Below are 21,915 nucleotides of genomic sequence, written 5' to 3' on the forward strand. Positions count from 1 at the left end.
AGAACAGTTTGTTACGTTTCTTTAGCAGAACAGTTTGTTGTCTTTAGCCCAGTATTTCTATATGTTTACAGCCAGTAGTTTCTTAGGTTCCTTGGCTCACCAAAATCTTGGTTCAAGTTTTTAAAATTGAATCATTAATAGGGGCTTAAGGCAAGCATATCTTCCTACTGAATTCCATATTTAAGCCCTGTAGCATTTGTTTTAAAAAATTTTTTTTGCAACGGTTAGAATTTGTCATCACGATAAAAGTTTTCTCCTTGCCATAAGTACATTATGTTACAATACCCACACATTTGACTATAGATTTTAAGCACTTAGATTATTCTTACGTAAGCCAGAAGTTGTCGAGTCAAATGTGTCACAGGGTAGGAAAGCTCCTGTCCCTATTCCAGGTCACAACTGACCCTGCATAAGCTTCATTACTTAGTTATCCCATTACTCTGTTTAATCTCCTGAAGGTCACAGGACATCTGAAGTAGCAAATTAGAGTCTTTTAGAGGGACCCCATCTGCATCTTAATTTTAAAAAAGGAATCTCTCATAGCCAGGACATAGTCGAGTCTTCCTTTTTCAAATCCAGTCTGACAGTCTCTGCCTTCAGTTTAGACTTTGCACAGATGGAAAGGTAGTTCAGAGAGTTTCCATGGGAACACAGGGCACGATGCAGTATCCTGTAATTCGCTTGCTTGCTTCCTCCTGCTTAGCAGTCTCAGAATAATACTGCTAATACCAGTAATACTACTGTAAACAAATACATGCTCTGCAGGTGTTCTGTTTTTTATAATTGTGCTAGATATTATCTGAGCATATAGACGTTGTATAATGCGCTCACTCTCTTTTAACCCTTATTTACTCTTGGCTATATGAATAAGTGTATATTTAATACAACCATCCTCTGGTTGATATTTCTGCAGCCATTTTGGTTTTCTGAAGCCCATTCTCATAGGAAGGACTCATTGGATCGATGGTTCCTGAGCTCTTACATATGGACAAGTGTGCCTGTTTTCTGTATAAAATTTTCTTTTTTAAAATTATGTTTGATGTGTACTCAGTTTTTTTTTTCTGACAGAGCAGCGTTGCTGTTGAAAAATCTGATGATAATTTAATTTTCTTTTTTTAAATTTTTTTATTGATTATGCTGTTACAGTTGTTCTATTTACCCCCCCACCCCCCCCCCACCCCCTTTAGTTTATGACCATGTGTCTCAAGTCCTTTAGATTCTATATTTCCCCTACTATTCTTGCCCCCCCATCTATTTTCTATCTACTGTCTATGCTACTTATTTTCTGTACCTTCTCCCCCCCTTCTCCTCCTCCCACTCCCCTGTTGCTAACCCTCCTTGAGATCTTCATTTCTATGTTTCCACTCCTGATCTAGCTGTCCTTTTAGTTTGCTTTCGTTTTAGGTGTGGTTGTTAATAACTGTGAGTTTGTTGTCCTTTCACTGTTCATGTTTCTTTAACTTCTTTTTCTTAGATAAGTCCCTTTAACATTTCATATAATAAGGGCTTGGTGATGATGAACTCCTTGAATTTGATCTTATCTGAGAAGCACTTTATCTGTCCTTCCATTCTAAATGAAAGTTTTGCTGAATAGAGCAATCTTGGATGTAGGTCTTTAGATTTCATGACTTGGAATACTTCTTTCCAGCTTCTTCTTGCCTGTAAGGTCTCTTTTGAGAAATCCGCTGACAGTCTGATGGGGACTCCTTTATAGGTGATTGTCCCCTTAGCTCTTGCTGCTTCTAGGATTCTCTCCTTCATTTTAATTTTGGCTAATGTAATTATGATGTGCCTTGGTGTGTTCCTTCTTGGGTCCAACTTCTTTGGGACTCTCTGAGCTTCCTGGATTTCCTGGAGTCTATTTCCTTTGCCAGCTTGGGGAAATTCTCCTTTATTATTTGTTCAAATAAGTGTTCCAGTTGTGGCTGTGCCTTTCCCCCTTCTGGTACCCCTATAATTCGGATGTTGGAGCGTTTAAAGATGTCCTGGAGGTTCCTAAGACTCTCCTCATTTCTTTGAATTCTTGCTTCTTGACTCTTTTCTGTTTGGCCATTATTTGCTTTCTTCTGGTCCACTCCATTGATTTGAGTCCCAGTTTCCTTTTCATTGCTATTGGTTTCCTATGCAATTCCATTCATTTCAATTAGTTTTGCCTTCATATATTTGTCTAATTTGTCAGTATAATCAACCAGTTCTGTGAGGATCCTGATCACCAATGTTTTAAACTGTGCGTCTGTGAGTTTTGCTATTTCTTCATCACTTAGATCTATGGCTCTGGGGCTCTGAGATCCTTCTGCGCCATTCTTGGTCTGTTCTGGCCCTTTAAGTGTGAGAAGCGGCGCCTTGGATTCCCAGGTCGCTGGGTTGTGACGCTGTATGTGGGGGCGTGGTCAGAGCAGGGAAATGGCGGCGCCCTCCACTGCCGCTTGCCGTGGGGACCTGCCGGCCAGGTCCAACCGCCCACTCCCTCACCTGTCCACCCGCGCACAAATGCACGACCTCAGTCAACACGCAGCCCCGCTGCCCCGCTGTCTCCCCCGCGGTCGCTCGCCTGGTTGCTCGCTCGGTCGCTCACTAGGTCGGACCCTGCGCCTGGATTCCGCAGGCCTGAGTCCGTCTGACCGAGTTTTCCTGTGCAACCCTGCTCCGCCAGCCGCTGGTTTCGCCCCTTACCAGTCAGGCTGAAGAATTTGTTGTTAACGGACTTCCGAAAAGTTCAATTTTCCGTGTTCTGGCTGTGTTTTCTGTTGCTAATATTTAGTTTTCTCTAATCTTGGTTGTGTGAGAAGGCACGGCACATCCACCTATGCCTCCATCTTGGCGGAAGTCTAATTTAATATTCTTTTCCTAAAAAATTTCTCTTTTTGTCTCAGTGGCCTTAAAGAGTTTTTTCTCTAAAGTCCAGTAAGTTTACTGAACAGCCTCTTGGCACTGGTCGTTCTGAGCCAGTGTTCTTAGCCGGGCTGGCTTTAGCCAGGACTGTCGGTGGGGAGCACCCACACTCAGCCTGTCCAGCATGGGGGTCTGAGTGTCGTTGGGCTTCATACACGGGAGCCTAGGGACCAGAGGGGACGTCCCGGCGGGCCCTGGTCCTGGGAGTCAGCATCAAGCTCTTTAATCCTCACTCGTGGAGGCAGTTGGGAGCCTGTGCGCCGTCAGTGAGAGGCAGCCCCCACCCCAGCTTTCAAGGAGAGGAATTTGTAGTCATGTTTTGTCTTTTCTTTTAAGGATTTTATTTATCTATTTTAACAGAGGGGAAGGGAGAGAGAAAGAAAGGGAGAGAAATATCAATGTGCCATGCCTCTAGCACACCCCCGCCTGGAGACCTGGCCTGCAACCCAGGCATGTGCCCTGACTGGGAATTGAACTGGTGACCTTTTGGTTCACAGGCCAGCGCTCTATCCACTGAACTACACCAGCCACGGCTGTGGTCATGTTTTAAAATCACTATAGTATTTGTCTGACATTAAATTTAATTAAGTTAATGACCAAGCAGTTGAGATTGCATTCACAGATGATTGCCAAGGTTGTTATTAAAATATCCAAAATTAACATTTTGATATATTTAGAAGTAACCTTAATGAGAATCAGGGAGAGTTACTGCCATTAATAGCTTAAATATAGTAACAGGTATGAAGGTGGCTTCCTGAAATACATGCATTTTACTTTCACCTATGCATTTGTAAAATATATACATTTTGACATTTACTGATGAAAATTGCAAGTAAAATCTGACACTTCTCACAAAAAATAGTGAAGAGATCTGAGTTAGTGGCATTATCTTTTGCGTTAAGATTTCTAACTACACCCTGTTTTAGATTTGTATAAATTTGAGCAGCAGTTAGTGTCCTGATCGTATTTTCATTGCACATGAATTAACATGTTACATGTGTTAAGCAAATTGTCTTCACCAGCATCGAACATGTAGTCATGTTACAGATCTAGTTCACCTTCTGATTTTTTAATGTTCTTTAAGAGAAGTCATGAGTGCGGTTTCATTGAACTAGAAAGCGTAATTTTTAAAATACAATCCTAAATTTAGAGTGACTCGCATTTGTTTTCCTTTACAATGTTTAATTTCATTTCATTCATACCAAGAACACCATATGTGGGATTTTTCACTCTCAGGATTCTGCTGGTGTAAACAAATGGCGGCATGGCACTGCCGTAAGTAGCATGTTCTCCAGGGTCTGCTCCTAGAACTCACCCGGTTCTGCCGAAGTGTCATGATGCATCACCCTGGCTTCATTGCATCCTCTTAGTTCCTCGGAAAAGCTTTTACCAATTAAAGTTAGTCGTGATGTTTTTATGTTGTGTGTACACACGCACACACATCTATGTGTGTCTGTAGATATGGCATGTGTGCAACATTTGGAGGTTGCTTGTGTCCTGGTGGTGAACCCAAGGAACAAGAAAGTGTTGTTTTCATACAGATGCAGGGCGTTCGTTCTTCAAGTAGCTCTTGTCGCTAATTTGGCCCAAGTGAGTGCAGAATCTTGCCATTCAATTATTTTTTATTTTTATTTGCAGGTAAGCTTTTGGGTTGTCAGAGAGATTCTTCACGCTCAGACATTAAAAATTAGAGCCGAAGTTTTGAGCCACTATATTAAAACTGCTAAGGTAAGAAAAACCTGTGGTTTGGTTTTTGAGTTCAACCACTCAGCAGTCTTTGTGAATATTTGCCTGTGATACTTATTTACTATCTTCTAATGCTAGAAAGTAAGACCCATTGATTATAGTTTTTAAACTAATGCTTGTTTTCTGTCCCTTTTCCTGTATTTGTTTTTCTTCCTCCCCTTTTCTGTCTTTCCCCATTTCTTAGAATAGCTGAAATGTATGATGTATTTGATTGAATAAAGAGGTCAGCTTATGGTGAAGTCCACTATTTAAATATTTGCAATATATCTTCCGCAGGTGATTGGGAAAGCCTTGTAGAATTGAGTAGAATACATATCAGTTATTTACTTTTGAAATAGAGAACTCTGCCAACCATGTGGGGAGTGATAAGACCTTGGTTTTAAAAGAATAATATGAATGAGGGTGTTAACCAAATAAGCCAACTGCATAGTTCCCGTGGGGGTAGGCAGTAGATCGGTGGCGAAGGGAAGTGGAACACGGGTCTCAAGGGCAGGAAGAGTTAGAGAGGAGGAAGGAACAGAACATTCCAAGAGAGGGTACCAAGATTTTAAAAAAATATTTATTTATTGAGAGAGGGGAAGGGAAGGAGAAAGAGTGGGAGAGAAACATCAATGTATGGTCGCCTCTCATGCATCCCCTGCTGGGAACTGGCCTGCAACCCAGGCATGTGCCCTGACTGGGAATCGAACCTCGATACTCTGGTTCGCAGGCCCGCGCTCAATCCACTGAGCTATGCCAGCCAGGGCTGGGTGCCAAGATTTTACTAAAACTTGTAACAACTCCAAATTTATGTTAAGTTCACTAAAAAGTGGTATGTGTGTTTGTAGCCACATTCTTTATTATTCTTGTAATAAGTATATAACTTAGCTCACCTGTGAATGAAAGAAGATGGTGTAAAATGAGGGTACCATTTTACCAACTGTAAGCATTGAAATTACTATAAAATCGCAATTATTGTAAGTTACACCTCTTGCTTATTTTTCTCGAGCACACGGAGCAATTGTATTCTAAGATTCTGTGGCACTAGGTGGCAGAACTAGCCTTCTAAAATTTGATAGAAGCGTCATAAAATTTCTAAAAACATTCTTCGTGGTAAGTTAGATAAATGTTGGGTTTTAGCCAGTAGACGTGCCTGACTTTTCACCAGAGATTATGAATCTGCATTATTGTTCTCTGGCGATTTTGTTAGTTTTTTCTTTGCTTGTGTATTCCACTCAAAACCACCAAATTTTGCCCATCAAACCTGCTATTATCCTTCTCATCAAATAATCATTTAATTCCAGTTCAGACTCTTAAATTCTGAGTTATGTTTGACAGTGTTTGCTTTTATCCCAAGTTCTAAATTCATAACTTTTTGTCTTAGTGCTGTTTCTTGCATTCTTCTGTTTTAACTCTCTGCCTTCTGTATTCAGTTTGTTATAAAGCTGGCAGGTCTTTCTCTTCTTTCAGAGATTGTTAGGGTTCTCTGGAAACAGAAAAAAATATGTAAATATATAATGTATGAATCGACGTGAAGAATTGGTTCCTGGGGGTGTAAGGTGGGGCAGGCAGGTCCGGGGTCTGTAGGGCGGGAGGCTGGCCTCGACCCTGAGGCAGGAGTTCTTCCGTAGGAAACCTCGGTTTACTCCTCAGGTGGTTTAACCAGTGAGATGCACTTGACCTGATGATAGAGTGAAACCTTTTGATTAAAATGAACTGAGCGTAGATGCTAACCACGTTTACAAGCTCTTTTCACCGTGACGCCTCGGTTACTGTGGGATTAAATAACTGGGTACTGTAGCCTAACACTGATCATCAGTAGACACAATGGAGTATCTATAGAATACACTTGAGGTATCAAAAGCATGTCGGTGCAGTGAATCCTGTACCCACTGCCCCCTCCGAATTCCCATATGCTTTTTTGCATGCAGCCCCCTGACCTCACCTAAATTTTGTTTGTTTTTTTATAGTTGTACCATGTATGTGTGTGTCCCTGAATAACACATTGCTGTGTATGGTTTTTAATTTTGCTTAAAATGAATTGTTCCATAATACTTTCATACTTTGATAACTTGGGGTTTTTTTGTTAGTTTTATTTTGGGTTTTTTGTTTGTTTGTTTTTTACACTCAGCAGTGTTACTGAAAGGTTTTGGGTGTATCTCTGTTGTATTTCGTTGTATTCCTATACCGCAGACTGTTCGGTGTATTCCAGCTTGCTTGCGCAGTTTCCACATTTTTGCTGCTATAAACACTGCTGCTGTTCTTGTGTGAGTGTCTTGTGTGAGTGTTCTTGTGTGAGTGCATTCTTGTGTGAGTGTCTTGGTGCTCATGGGGAGGTAGAGCCCGAGAAATGCAGAGAAAAGACAAGGTACCTTCAAAGAATGACAGACCTGTAGCTTTCATGGAATCTGATGAGAATGAACATGTTTTTCTATTTCGGCCATTTACGTTTTCTTTCCTGAAATGTCTATTCAGGATCTTTGAACAATTTTCTGTTATAATGTTGGTCTTCTCTTGATTTTTATAGGAGAGAGAGAGAGTGTGTGTGTGTGGTGTGAGATTTCTGGTTCTGTATTCTATACTTTGTATACATCTTCCTATTTATAGCTTGTCTTATCATTACTCTTTTCACGTTGTCTTTGGATATAGATGTTCTTAGCTTAGTAATAAAACTTACTCATCTTTAATTTTTATTGTCTTATTTAAGGATATCTTATTTAAGAAAGCCTACCGTAATCTCTGAGACTATCAAAATTGTTTTCTTAGTCTTTAAAAGTTTTATAGCTTTGACTTTATACTTCAGTATTTAATCTGTCTAGAATAAATTTAATATATAATACGTATGAGTTACGGATTTCAGTTCATAATTTCTATGAATAATCATTCTGGCAGCATTCTTAAATATCCTTCTTTCTTAAAGCTCTCTCTATTTTATTTTGTCTAGAAGCATCCAGACAAAATAATAAAATGCTATTCCACACTTACACGGGTTTGGTTTTTTAATTTATTTACTCTGCTTGGGATTCCTTGAGTCCTGGCCTTAGGAATTAGTGTTTTTCAGTAATTTGGGAAAATAACCTGCCATCTCAACTATTGTTTCTACCCCATGATTTTTTTGCTATCTCCTAACTTAAATTAGATAATGATGGCCTTTTGGCTGTACCTTTCATGTCTCTTGTTTTACATTTTTTTAAAACTCATTGGCTTTCACGTTGCATTCTGGACAGTGCCTTCATATTTAATATTCATTTATTCAGGGCCATACCTGGTGGCGTTCTCCATTTGTGAATTCTTATTTCCTTGTGTTTTTTCATTTTCCTTTTCACTTGAGTTCCTATTTCTTGAAACTTTACAGGAATACTATAAGACCTGAGTTAAGATGGTGCACTAGTCTGCGTTTTCCAGAAAAACAGAGCCCCTGCCCTTTTCTTGGTTCTAATGTTCAGAACACGCTTTTTGCCTTGGAGTCTCTTGAGAGCGGGGAGGCCGGTTTTAACTGACTTATTTTGAGATAGGGCCAGTGGGCTGTGAGCAGTCATAGTATGAAGAAGTCTGGAAAATGAACCATGAGTGCCTAGGATATATGTTGGCAAACTGACGGACCCTCTTGTTAGGCACAAGTTTTCTGCAAGGACACTGTCAAAGCAAGGCCTTGTCCTGGGAAGCAGGTGAATGTCCGAGAGGAGCGAGGAACATGAAGCTGGGGGTTTGGGCCAGAGGAAGCAGGAGATTGAGGAGGGGGGGAGACAGCGGATGTGAACCCTAGGCCTGGAACAGCGGTGGTGTGGAGTGGGAAGCCAGATCAGGAGCCTGGGCACAGACCCTTTCCTTGAAACTTGGGGTCTCCTTGAAACTTGGGTCATAAGACACAGGCCTAGTTATATTTTAGCTTTTCCTTAATATAACTCCTACGTAGTTTTAGGGGTTTAAGTAGTTAAGAAGCCTGCTTGCTGGACTCCAGTGTGCACGACCATACCTGGTAAACTTGATATGAGCCCAAAGTCTGGTTTTCTTAATACACTACCCAGCTGGAGGTAGGTCGGCCAGTACCAGGTTAGAACGTGGGATTTCTGTTGCAGGCCAAAAGCGACTTAAGGTAAAACGGCGGGTGCTCTTTCAAAGACCAACCTCAGCAGTGAGGGCAATGGGCCCTGGACACCACGGCCGCCTGGGTTTTACTTGTCATTAATCCCATGTTGTTTCATGTTCGTGCTACTTATTTTTCCCCCCTTCTCTTTTTCTCAAACCCTCAGAAACTGTACGAGTTGAATAACCTGCACGCGCTCATGGCGGTGGTCTCGGGCCTGCAAAGCGCCCCCATTTTTAGGCTGACGAAAACCTGGGCGGTGAGTAGTGCCTCTTGAGCGAGTGAATGGACAGCATTCCTGTTGGAAGTGAGACGTAGCAGTTTCTTTTGCAGCGCCTGGTAACCACGGTTCACAGCAGGAGGATAGATGAGGGTTTTTTAATTACTTTGTGCTCTGTTCTTTGAAACCTACATTTTTCTCTCTCCTTAAATGTTTCATGAGCCTTGTCAGATAATTTTGGGGTAAATTACAGCTCAATGCTCGGTTTCTGCTCTCTGGGAAGTCAGTTTGCCAGCCTCTTTAAGCATCCGGACGGCGCAGCCCTTCGGGTTCACTGATGGGGAAGTATAAGTACAGAAATCTTGTTTCATCAGGTAAAGATGTGCTTTTGCAAAGTTTGAGGAAAATCTAAATTTTGTAAGTTTCAAAAAGTGTACTGATTTAGCGTTCCATTATTTGTTAGTTCCGTTATTTGTAAGGGTTCCTCCCTTAGGAATAACGAAAATCTGAGTGTCAGCGTGGTGTTAGGCAGCATTGCCCCACATGCCGATGCTGTGTCCGTCACCCTCAGTTCTGTCACCTCAGCGAGGACAGTGGGTGAATTTTGTCTTTCGCAAAGTTTTCGTCTTTGAGCACATGATACTGGCTTCAGGCTTTCTAGGTTTTTTTTGTTTAGGTTTATGTAAGTAAAATTTTACATTTAATTAAATCTGTTCACATTTAACATTGTTCTTTAATGTTAAAGAGGACAGATTTCACTTATTATATTTTGTACAACAAATTAGTGTATTCTTCAGATCCTGTGACAAAGACATGACTGAATGTAAAAAGTTTATTATTTTTTTTAATTACTAAAATATAACTATTCTTAATTAGCCTAATGTTGCTTTCACTTTTCACGGTGTCTGAAGAGACAGATGTTTCTCATGAAAACCAGGGTGGATTTCTGTATTGGGAAAATATAGTGTGGAAGAACTCCAGGCCTCTTGATATTTTATTTGTATTTTAGAAACACCTGGGTGAAGGGATTTTCCTACTTTAAAATTTATTTTTAATAACGATGGCCTTACTCTCTATTCTTAATTTGAATTTCATGGAGGAATGGAAATGATTATAAATACATAGTTATGAATTCCATCTTTGAAGTTTTAGGGAAGAGAATTATACTCTGATTTATATTGTGGTTTAGAAATGAGGTACATTTTCCTCAAGTTAATTTTTATTTTCCTTGAAGATATTATTGTCTTATGTATTTGCATGGAAAAGATTTTCTAATTTAGTAGCGGCTCCATTATTGATATAAATAAAGTGTTTGGTGTTTATATTAAATTTTAAAATATTCCGCACTGTGCCAGGCACTGCGTAATTGCTTGACATAACAACAGTGAGTTATAGAAACAGCTCATTCCTAGCTGACATTCTGCTGGAAGAAGATAAACCGTAAATAAACAAGTAATGTATCACAAATAGTGATGAATGCTCTGAAGAAAAATAAAGCAAAGTAAATGGAATAAAAAGGAAAGCAGGGAAGTATTACACATTGTATGTTGCAACAGAGTCTCTAGTTTAAAGTGACAGCTGGGCAGAGACCTGGAGGGATTTAGAGAACCTTCCACGTGGATGTCTGGGAGGGAGAATTCCAAGCAGTGGTGGCAGCTGTACGAAGGCCCTGCCGATGCTCAGAGAACAGCAGGGTGGTCAGCGTTGACAGTTCGTGAGCCGGGGAGTGGGCGCTGGGTAGGAGGCGAGTGCAGAGAGGGGGCATCGCGTCAGGTACCTCCCGGAGACGCTGTTTACCGTGGAAGTGTAGAGCAGGTTCCGTTTTATACAAACCAAGCTGGAATAGGCTGATAGTATCTGTGTGAGACTGTACAGTCAGGGTTGGCTCTACGAGTCTAAGAGAGCAGGTGGAGCTATAGATGTATTTTTGTGATCATCAGCATAAAGACAGTATTTAAACCTTGGGTGGGTTAGGATCACCTGAGACATGAGCGTAGATGAGAAGCTCTGGAACCACCCAAGATTTAAATGTTGGGAAAATGGGGACTTGCCACAGGAAATGTCATGGTTAGGAAAAGGTTTGCATTGTCAGGTAAAGAAACTATTTCAAGGAAGAGTGATTGGTAGCCTGTGTCAAGTGCTGCTAATATATTGACTAAGGCAAGACCTTCGGCCTGACCATTGGATCTGGCGATTGAAGGGGGCTGGTCTTGGGACAGTGGTGGGGTGAAGGACTGATCTGATCTGAGGGAAGGGCGGAGAAAAATGGGACAGCGGATATAAAGAATGTACTTGAGGAGTTTGCTCCGAAGGGCTGGGGGGAGGTGTGTAGCAGAGGAATCTGGCAGTGGCTGGAAGGGAATGTGACACCAGAGATTCGTGGAATTTGGTTTTGTTTTGGAGATGGTCTCCATGACGATGTGTTTGTGTTCTGGTGGCAGTGATCTCATGGGGGGACTGGTAGAATGAGGGGTTATTCCTGTGACGCCCTCAGTTAGGCAGGAGGGAATGAGGCCCAGGAGTCCAGTGAAGCAGGAGCAGTCGGCCCACGATAACAGGAGAGTGATGGCAGGGCGGTTGTTGGAGGTTTGGGGGTTTTTTAAAGATTTTGTTTATTTACTTTTACAGAGAGGGAAAGGGAGGGAGGAAAAGAGGGAGAGAACTATCAAGAGATACATGGGCAGATTGCCTCTCACATGCCTGCAACTGGGGACCTGGCCTGCACTCCAGGCACGTGCTCTAACTGGAAATCAGACCGGTGACCTTTCATTTCACAGGCCGGCACTCAATCCACTAAAGAGGGGCTTGGGGCAGGGGAGAGCAATGGGGGGAAACTGGGACAACTGTACCAGAACAATAATTTTAAAAAATGTCCAGTCAGTGAGGCAGCTGCCAAAGATTATCAACAGTATGGTGTTCTTTAGTCAAAGGTCTAATAACATTTAAGAGAATGATAAACACAAAATTCAGGATCGAGGCTACTGGTTAAAGATAGTTAAAGAAATTGGATACGGAAGGAGCGTAGATATGTGTTACTGGTATGCAGTTCTTAGAAAGGTAGATGCATGTGTGTGTGTTATAAAATTAAAAAAAAACACATCAGTTTAACAAGAATCACATCAGGGACAAGGATAAGTGAGTGTCATAGACAAAGGGTTATAATCAGTCTGCATCCGAGGCCCAAGGTGGATGCAGTTCACTGCTGCGAGGGCACACGTTTAGACTACTGCGTGGGGACACCAGGCAAGGTGATCAGGGCTGGTCTGGGAGCCTCGTGTTCCTTACGGTGGTTGACAGGAGCAGGAGTCACCCAGCTTTTTCCCCAGGGCAGACTTTCGTTCAAGTGGCATAAAGGTCCGTCAGGTCGGGAATGCGTGAAGCCCCCTCCCTCCCAACCCCCCGAGACCATGAAGAGCTTGGGCCCCAGTTGTCGTGCTCTTGGCCAGCGCGGCGCCTAAAACGTGCAGAGTTAGAGTCTTGTGACAAACTTTGTTTCCTTTCCCCGCTTTTGGAAGGAGGAATCTAGTGAAGTGACATTGTAGGGATCAGTCTGGGAGCATCAGAAAAACATTTGAAAGGAAATAAAAGAAAATCGAGACTTCTCAGTAATGGCTGTGGCTCGTGGGCTGTGGACGAGTGGTTCTGAGCTACCACTAGGAAATTCCTGTGTCAACATCTACTTAGTTCTTTGATCCGTCTCCTTCCTCCAGAGAGTCTTCTGGAAACAAGTCCCTGCTGCCCCACACCGCACTGAATCACTTCACTCTGATTCTTGATTGATGGTGAAAATTGCAAAACTTGTTATTTTTCTCCATACTTGGACCCTGTCTTTCTCCAGCACAGTTTTGTGTTTCAGATGTGGCGAGATCCGTTGAGTTCCAAGTAATTTGCTTCTCCTGATGCTGCACCAAAGTTTTTGAGGGATTGACTTTGGTAGCTCTTGTCACTGTGGCCTCACACCACCGTATAGGCGCCCACATGCTGCACTGTGTGGGAGAGAGAGGGGTGGTTAGTCCGACAGGGAGCAGAGAGCAGCACCCGATCTTGACATTGGTAATCAAGTGTGTTGGAGCGGGGCCAGGGAAAATCCTGGGAACCGCTGTTTGAGATCATGGAACGTCTGTAAAACCTTTCAGCAGAAGGGCTCTTTGAAATCTTGTGTTTTAAAGAATAAGGGATACTGGTCAGACGCTTTTCTCATAGAGATTAGCTGGAGATAATTTGCATCTTGGAGCCTATAGAAAAATAGATTCCTGGGTCAGTTCAACTCTGTACTTGCAGTACTGGAAAGAAGGGTCCATGAGATGTCGGGATTCTGTCTGTCTCCAGCACCAGCTTAAGCCCCTGAAGCCAGGGACTGCGTCTCTGTGCGTGGGTGACTGAGAGTGTTAATATGTTCTGCTCCTTGCCGACACAGTGGTCACCTTGGAATCTCAGTCTGCTCATCTCTGAATTAACATGCAGACTTTTCTGTGACTCTCCTTAGGGAAGTAGATGGGAATTTTATTGGAAATGTTTTGCACGCTCTAAAAGGATACTAATATTTCATGTTATAAATAAAATTAAATATGATCACATCATAATGAAATAGCAGCTTCATATGTTTAAAGAAAAATATTTTTTTCCAGAGTCTTTGGAATACTTGAATAATATTTTCTGAATCTTTTAGTGACTGTTACCTGGGTGCCTGACCTTGCTTTTCTCTTACTCCCCTTGGTCATCACCATGCGTTTCAGAGGGCAATCAACGCAAGTCTGCCCTCAAGCTCTTAAAACAGTTTCAGTTGATTGTTCAGCTGCGTGTGGTGCTGCACTGGTCATAGGGGTCAAAGAAAAAGAGTCAAAATCAGAAATGTGAACCCCAGGTTGCAGATACAGCAGCCATGGTTAGATCTGTCGAGAAAAACTTGTTGACAGAAATTGCTTAACCGCTTAAAATAGTAAAGATGAGAAATAATGTATTATAATTTATTTAGTGAATTTATGTACATACAAGAGATTATATTTTATAGTTAATAGATTTGGGTTTATTAATAGACACATCTGATTTTGTAATTTATGTGTTACCAAGTATAATTAAAGAAGGTATAACTTGGGGATTCAAATTTACAGTAAGTACAACACAACTTCAAGTCTTTGCTATAATGAAATGGGATTTGGAAATAATGTCGGCTTTTCTGTTCGCTTTTTAGTTGCTAAGTCGAAAAGACAAAACTACCTTTGAAAAGTTGGAGTACGTCATGAGTAAAGAAGATAACTACAGGAGACTCAGACAGTACATCAGCAGCTTAAAGATGACCCCCTGCATTCCCTACTTAGGTGAGTTAACGCCAGTGCGGTCTTCGTGCCCAGGTGTTGCTCTGCTTCATGTAAAACTCACGATGTTTGAAAAGTGTTTGTAAACTTTAAATAAATGGCTGAGCTTATTAAGCTGAAAAATTGACTAAAGGAAATATATTACCTTATTACTTGGACTGTATCTTTTTTTTTATGAAATTAGCCTTTTGCCCTTAAGGGTTTTTTTAATAGACTATCATTTTTTTCTTAAAGATGGACCATATGGTAAAACAATACATTCTAGCTATTTTAATAATGCTTTTCAAGAATAAAGCAGTAGTTTGCAGTGAACTTCAATGCTGTAAAAATACTTGATATTAACTAAAGAAATCTATCAAGGGATGTATTGGGTTTTTTTTAACGTCACCAGTTTAGATTTTATGTAGTTGGCAGGTATTTTTGGAAAAGCCATCTAGGGAAGGTTTGCGTTGTCGTTTTTCTGGACTAAGTGAGTTGTTTAGCTGTGGAAGTTTAGCTTAGTGCTAAGACAAACAGATGGGTAACTTCTTTATCATACCGCTTGACTAAAAAGGTTTATCTCTTTGCTGTATTTTTTAGTGTTTGTAAATTCCAAGAAGTATTTAAGCAATAACATTCTAAGGCTGTTTTCAACAAAATATGAACAATGCTTTGTTGGGCTTGTGAATGAAAGGCTCAGACTGTCCCCTTTAAAGTATGTGTGTAAATTTACCCACAAAATCCCCTATAGGGTGTAGTATCTGGCATACATTAAGTTGGTTTGATCCTGTGTAGAGAGTAATCACATGATAAACATTTATTTCTTTCTAGTATCCTATTTTGCTCCCATCTTCACCCCGTCTTTTATATAACCATTCGTACTGGATTTTCCAATAGCCATTTTTGAAAGTAATTGAAAAAGCCTGTTACTTGTTCGGGACATGCCTCAGTGTCATCTTCGACGTCCTCCGCTGGTGTGGAGCATCAGCCTTAGTGTGTCGGAGCCGAGCTGAGCTCATTAATTAGAACCGTGTGGGACGGGCCTGCCTGTTTGGTAAACAGCTCGGACCCCAGTGAGCCTGAACGCCCGGAGAGGCTCCCTGCACTCGTCCGCTTTCCCCCGTAGCCTTGGCTGTGCCAGTTATGAAAATGTACTTTGGGGGAGAGGAGGAACAGAGGGCTTTAAAAATACCATCAGTATCTTCAGACTTTCTATAGCATAAAGAACATTAGACTGAAAATCAGCAACCCTCCGTTCCCAGATGGCACCACTGTACCAACTTTTCAGGTCACTGACTTGTCATCTTTCTCTCTTTTTTAAAGATTTTATTTATTAGAAAGTAGTGGAGGGAGGGAGGGAAGAAGGAAGAGAGGGAGAGAAACATTGATTGGTTGCCCCTCTCATGCCCCCAACTGGGTGGGGACCAGGCCCGCAACCCAGGGTTGCGCTCTGATTAGGAATCAAATCGGTGACTTCTTGGTTCATAGGCCGACGCTCAGTCCATGGAACCACACCAGCCAGTGCTGAGTTATCTTCTTCCAGCCTTGTTGTCTTTACCTAGAAATAGCCTGCACAGAGCCAAAATCGTGTGCTTTTTAAGGCTGGTTGAGACCACAGCAACCTCTTCTAACTGGTTTGTTTTACATTTGAGAAAACCAGTGTTCAGAAGGGAGAAGGCGGGGCTCAGAGTCCTAAAACCTGGTTACTGGCAGACCCTCGATCTGAAGTCTTGATCCAGCTTCTCTCCAATTATACGTGCTAGCTCTCGTTCTAAAATTTGTTAATTCTAGGATTATGTTTTTTCTCATTGAAATATTTTCGTCAAATGCCATAATTTGTATCTTTTGGAAATGGAGATCGTGATTCTTTTCTGTAGAAAATGAGAAAATGGCAAAATAACATACATCCTTGGGCTGTGTCGTCTAGTTCAGGGGTCTTTATTTTACATTTTTCACAGTGGAGACCTCAGTGCGGATTCGGGGTTGTCTGTGTGCGCACACACGTGCACTCCCCCAGGCGTGTGCGGAGAGAGAAGCGGGGGAGCCTCTCGCGTGGTTGCAGTCTGGTGGAATCTGGAAAGGTTTTCTGTCCAAGAACTGCCTGCGCTCTCCCGGCCCTGGCCCCTGAAGCCAGCGCCGTAATTCCTTCCGTAGGTTAAAGCAGAGGAAACAAATAATGAGGTGTGGAAGGAGGTTCGTTTGGAGAACACATTAAACATTGTCTTCCCTGTGTCTTCAGTTTGGTCCCCATTGGGCGACTCCTGTTCAGTTCTCTTCAGTCGCGTGTGTTCTCGTGACCCAGAATCCTCTCCTTCACAGTCACCATGTGGTTCTCTTTCGTTTCCTGCCTAAGCCAGTGGAAGGCACCCTGCTCTTCCCTTCCCCTTCCCTTGTGGTTTCATTTTGCCTCGCATGCCGGTGTCTTCCTCTTCACTCGTAGAAATGTCCCCAACAAGGTCACCGCGGACTTCCTAGTTGAAGCATTCCGTAAGTATTTCTCAGGCCTCATCTTAAATTTCTGAAGTTGATGCTACTTATTTGTGCTTCTTGAAATTCTCCACTCCAGCACCAGGCCCTCTTGGTTTACCTGCTATACTTCAGGCTTTTGTTTTACTGGCTCCTCGTTGCCTTCCTCTTAAATCTGCTCTTCTAGATGTTTCGGCCCATGTTCTTTCCTGCTCTTCTCACTCACTTGGAGTGGTCTCCTTCAGACTTGCTCTGCGTGCCCCCTGGTGACTAGTCCCTGGAATTTGCTGGAATTTGGCTGGATTTCTCTGCCTCATCTCCTCCTCATATTCTCTGTTGGAATGAGATACATGTTTCTGAGGGTTATCCAGGAATTAGAAACCAAAAGGGGGAAACTGGCAAAGAACGGGAGTTAGAAGGCACGCACTTCAGTATCTACATCATTTTATTATTAGTGGTCTTCATGTAACCCTCATCCCTCTACTGGTTTGTGCAGAATCCGAGACTGGGATGTGATGGGCAACATTTGGCATAAACATTTGGTAACTCGTGAAAGGAAAATGAAACATTTGTCAGATAAATTGTTGTGACTCAGTTTAGCTTGTTTCCAGCGTGAAAATCATCTTTGCAATGTGTGAACGGTTTTGTTCTATTTTATAGCACATGATATACATTTATGAAATTAAATGTATTTCACTATCCAAACATAAATGCTTAAGAAAACATGGAGAATTTTCAACTTACACAGCTGTGACTACTTGATTTATTTACGTCATAGGCAGCTGGGGTTTTGTTTTTTATTCCTGATCTTTAGTACGAGAGTGCTCTGAACAGTGAAGATTTAACAATAGTTGATACATATATCCTGTTAATGTTTACTTTGTTCATATTTTGCTCTCATTTAAAATGAGTCCGGATGGTGGTTTTTTAATATAACTTGTCTCGATTTTAGAATCCATTACTGCTCATGAGAAACTAGGCCTCCTACAAATGTTGCCAGATTGTCAACATTCACATGATGCAGTGCGTTCGATAGGACAGAACGTGCCCCGAAGACATTTGAAAGATAATACTCATGATGCAAAGTGGTGGCTTCCACTTTAACTCTTCCTCGTCAAACCTACGGAGGTTGCATAGTGCTACCCTGTATCCATTCTGTCTGCAAAGGTTCTTACTGGCAAGAAGACATCGGCCAGAGGAACCAGCAGTTCCTACAGAAAAGGAAAAGGCTTATCCTGTGTGTCTTAACATTAGAATGTGATCCAAAGTAACAGTGTTTTTGCCCCTAAAAATCATGATCAAAACCAACCATTCTTTGTGAAGCTTGAAAAAGGAGGCGCAGGGATGTATGTACCGACAAAACTTGATATTTTGGCACTGGCAGATTTGTCTCTGATTCGGTGGGGATTAAATTCTGAGAAATAGAAATGTTTTCTGAGCTTTCAGTTCATCGTCCCTTGAAAAGTTGTCTCTTCTGTTGGTTCTCATTCAAGGTAAAAATTAGCCTGGACAATATAGTAAAAAAAAAAAAAATCTTAGAATAAGGATACAGTTTTTCTGGAGAGGAACAGTTTGGCAAATCTCAAGGAAAAAATTGTTTTATATGAGAATTATTGCTTCAAATCTGAAAATCATTAACAGGACTCATTTGTCCTTGTCATTGGAAAACAGTCTTAAGGGGCTTATTGAAGAATTTGGCACAGAACGCTCTGCTTTGCTGGAGAGAAAGAAAAGCAGAGCATTGTGCAAAAACAATTTAGTTGTATGAAACATGATATTCTCTCATACACATTTTCTAGCCTCGGTTCTACTTTATTTACATAACTTTGGAAGATGCAGTAGCCCAACCAGCTATATATTTCTGGGAAAGAAAGCGTACAGGGTGGGACAAAGGTGGATTTACAGTTGTCTGTGTGAAAACAGTGTGGTCACTAGTAAACAGTAATACTCGAATAAACTCTGTGTCATGTACTCACAACCACTTTTACCCACCCGGTATTTCTGAAACGCTGGGGATAAGTCCATCGTCACGGGCCTGTGTATCGCTTTCTGTGAAGTGGACGCAGAGAAGTTCTCGTGAGCCTCCGCCCTCCCGGAGGGTGAGAATGCCCCGGTTGGAGGTATCTGGGTGCGGCCGGCACTCCAGTGGGGAGAGCTCCCCTCCCACACACACTTAATTTTTTACGTAATATGATTGATTTTCAAATAGGCCCCCTTTATTTTTTTGAGACATGAAAAACTACCCTTGTCATAGCCTTCTGTACTGGAGCGCCCTCCCCGTTCCCTGTTCTCTGAAAAGCACCGTTTTATTTCCATTGTGATGTTTGCACTGACCTGACCCCGCATCAGCAGTAAGCAGGCCCGCCTTTGACTCAGTTCACGGCTTTCTTTCTCCGCAGCATCCAGACAAAAGTAGGCACTTAGTAACATTTGTTGGGAGTTGATTAAGTCAGCAATTTTTCTCTGGCTTTTCCCCCTTGTCCAGTGACTATTTGTTTTAGATGCAGTCAGTACATGTGTGGAGACGTCAACTCCTGCCCACCTCTGGTTTTCTTCTGGTGCATTGGCTGGCTAACCGTTATGCGTTTAGCCGCATGCTTGGTGCCGGCTACATGGCGGGGAAGGAAGGAACAGACTGCAAGCCTGCCCTTGTGGAGCCTCATGGCTCTTCAGAACCAGGGCTCGGGGATGTTGCTGCCTCCTGTCATCTCACCCAGCTCCAGGGTCGGGGTCGTGGAGGAGGCCCCTGTCACCGCCAGGCCTTGTTAGCGGCCCCCTCGTCGACACAGCTAATGAAGTGCCTAAACTTACAAGGAGCTTCAGATTTCATCTGATCCTTTTATTTTCCAGTAGTTTTTACTATCTTGATCTCTCAATAAAATATGGTTCTTAGTTCTCATTAGTTTCAGAAACTTCTATTAACCTGTGCACAAGCATTTAAAAAAAAATAGTAGCTTTTTATTCACATTTTTACTCAGATGATTTCAATAAAGTCCAAAGCTTTCTGCAGCTTGAGATTTTTTTTTCCTTCCCCTTTGGGAAAATTGTACTTGATTAAATTTATAAAAGGCTCTGAACTGATCTCAAAATGCCTAATGGTTTAAAAACGTCATTGGCTTTTAATATTTAAAGAGTCTTGTTCCATTTTCCTTGCTTTGATTTGTAGGCACTATAGGCTTGCTTTGCCTACAAGAAGAGGAGGCAAATCTAATGGGAAGAGTGAGGCTAGCTTTGCCTCACTCTTCCCATTAGATTCTACGTCGCGTTCTAAAACAGTGGGGAGGCAGGCCAGGCATTTTCTCCTGACTCTGAGAATCAGCTCTGACCAAGTGGCAGCGAGCCTGGGTTTTTCTTCAGCCAAAATTACATCCCCAGTTTCCATTACCTCATTCTTTCTTATGTATTTAAGATTCCTCTGGCATTCTTTAATGGTATATGTATTTTCTGAAGTTTACTTCAGAAAAGGGCTGGGGATGGGGTTGCATCGATTTTTTTCCTCCATCATTTTTCTCTAAGAGCCCATCTCTTTAAAAAAATAATGGACGGCAGCTACACAGACCTGCATTTCAATCACGAACAGAATCCAACTCCCCAGTTCCAACAGTTTTGCCAGTGGTGTTTCCAACAGTTGCTATTTCAATAATTTATAATTTTTAAAGCAAATTTTAACAGGAGAATAGTAATAAAGATCTTAATAATTAATATTTATTTAGCATTTAATATGCTATGCCCGGTGCTGTGTGCTTTACATCAATTCATTCGTAATAACAATTTTTTAAGTAAGTGATGTTATTATTTGTATTTTACAAGTGAGGAAACTGACACAAGGGTAGTTAAATTGATTTGCTCTAAAGATACACATTATAAGTAATTATTTTGTAGTTCAGAAAAGGATTATAGAATTATACCAATATTTCGGGAGTCTGTATTTAGATTAAAATTTTGAGTTCATTCCCCAGTCTTTCTTATAAATATCTATAGAATTACAACTTAATCACTGTCAACCCCACTGATAAAATTGGACACTGAGCTTATTTTTCAGTGGCTTTTTTTGGAGGTAGGGGCTGGGGTCACGTCATTGTAAGTGGAATCACGCTTTTCTCACCTGGTTATCTTCCACGGACCCTAAAATAAAAGACTGAACACTTACCGCTTGTTACAGTGTAATAATCTTTAACTTGCCGTTGAGTATATAAAAATAGTATTATTTACACGAGTACAGATTTCCAAGTGATTTAAACATCACCATGACTGCAGAAGCTTTTACAGGCCTTTAACGCTGTTACCAGGTGGAGTCCTTTGCTCTCGTCTCATGTGAATGTTAGACTGAAAATCTGGTCTTCACACTCCACCCGGCTTGAAGCCTAAGGATGAGTTTATTGGCAGGTGTATTCGTAGGTGTCGCCTAAATTACAGGGTGGTGTCTGGTATTGGCATCATCCCAGATCTGGAGTTTCACGGGTCTTCCTCGGAGATGCCAAGCTTCCCGGGTACTGGTGGCCTCCCGCTGAGTGTGACAGAGTCTAAATCATTTTTAGAAGAAGCTTTATTTCATCTATTAAGAATAACTGACATAAAGAGTCTTTCTGTAAACCAGCTCCAGAGTCACAGCTTAATCTCACTCGGGAAGGCAACCAGGCTTTTATTCCGAGGTCACCTGCCAAGTAGCTCGGTGTTAGGCCTTCCCCACCGCGCAGGTGGCCTGTCCACTCTCTCACAGCGTCCTCTTAGGCTGAAATGCCTGCTATGCTGTTCTTGCCCCAGTTTTTCTTTTTCTTTTCTCATGGTTCAGTCTCCTTACCGTCCACCGTAGTAGCTGAGGTGGCTTCGTTAGGGTTGTGATGCAGGTGGGGTCAGCGGATCTGATGGCCGCAGTCCACTGAGCCCTTGCCCGTGGCAGGTGTTGTTCTCAACGTTTTAGCACGTGGATCGCCTCATTCCATTGTACAGTAATCACATGAGCCAGGTGCTGCTGTCATCCCCATTTCATAGATAAGAAAACAGAGGCAAGAGTGTGTCAGTTCCCCGGGGTCACCCAGCTAGTAGGTGATGGAGGTGGGCCACGCACGCAGGCGGTTCTGACCCGAGAGCCTGCCGTCGCTCACCCCGAGTGCCGCTCCTCTCCCTGCGCTCAGGGAGCGCAGTCGCGTGACAGAGTTTCCCCGAAGCTCTCCCGACTCTGCAGCACAGAGGGCCCACGCAGTGGAGCATCGACTGGTTCTCTAGTCTGT

At 42.1% G+C, this 21,915-nt stretch overlaps 1 protein-coding gene across 2 annotated transcripts in view; it reads left to right on the top strand.

Annotated features, from left to right (window-relative positions):
• The window catches only part of RALGPS2 (Ral GEF with PH domain and SH3 binding motif 2), a 120,996-nt gene that overhangs the window by 46,734 nt on the left and 52,347 nt on the right, over positions 1-21,915 (top strand). For both annotated transcript variants that reach the window (XM_053663704.1, XM_053663705.1), the window contains exons 6-8: positions 4,531-4,620; positions 8,871-8,963; positions 14,116-14,242. In XM_053663704.1, the coding sequence (XP_053519679.1) occupies positions 4,531-4,620; positions 8,871-8,963; positions 14,116-14,242 (310 nt within the window). The remainder of the gene's footprint in view (positions 1-4,530; positions 4,621-8,870; positions 8,964-14,115; positions 14,243-21,915) is intronic.

Source organism: Artibeus jamaicensis, unplaced genomic scaffold, assembly GCF_021234435.1.
Source record: "Artibeus jamaicensis isolate MK-2021 breed Jamaican fruit bat unplaced genomic scaffold, CSHL_Jam_final contig_327, whole genome shotgun sequence".
NCBI classification, from domain to species: Eukaryota; Metazoa; Chordata; class Mammalia; order Chiroptera; family Phyllostomidae; genus Artibeus; species Artibeus jamaicensis.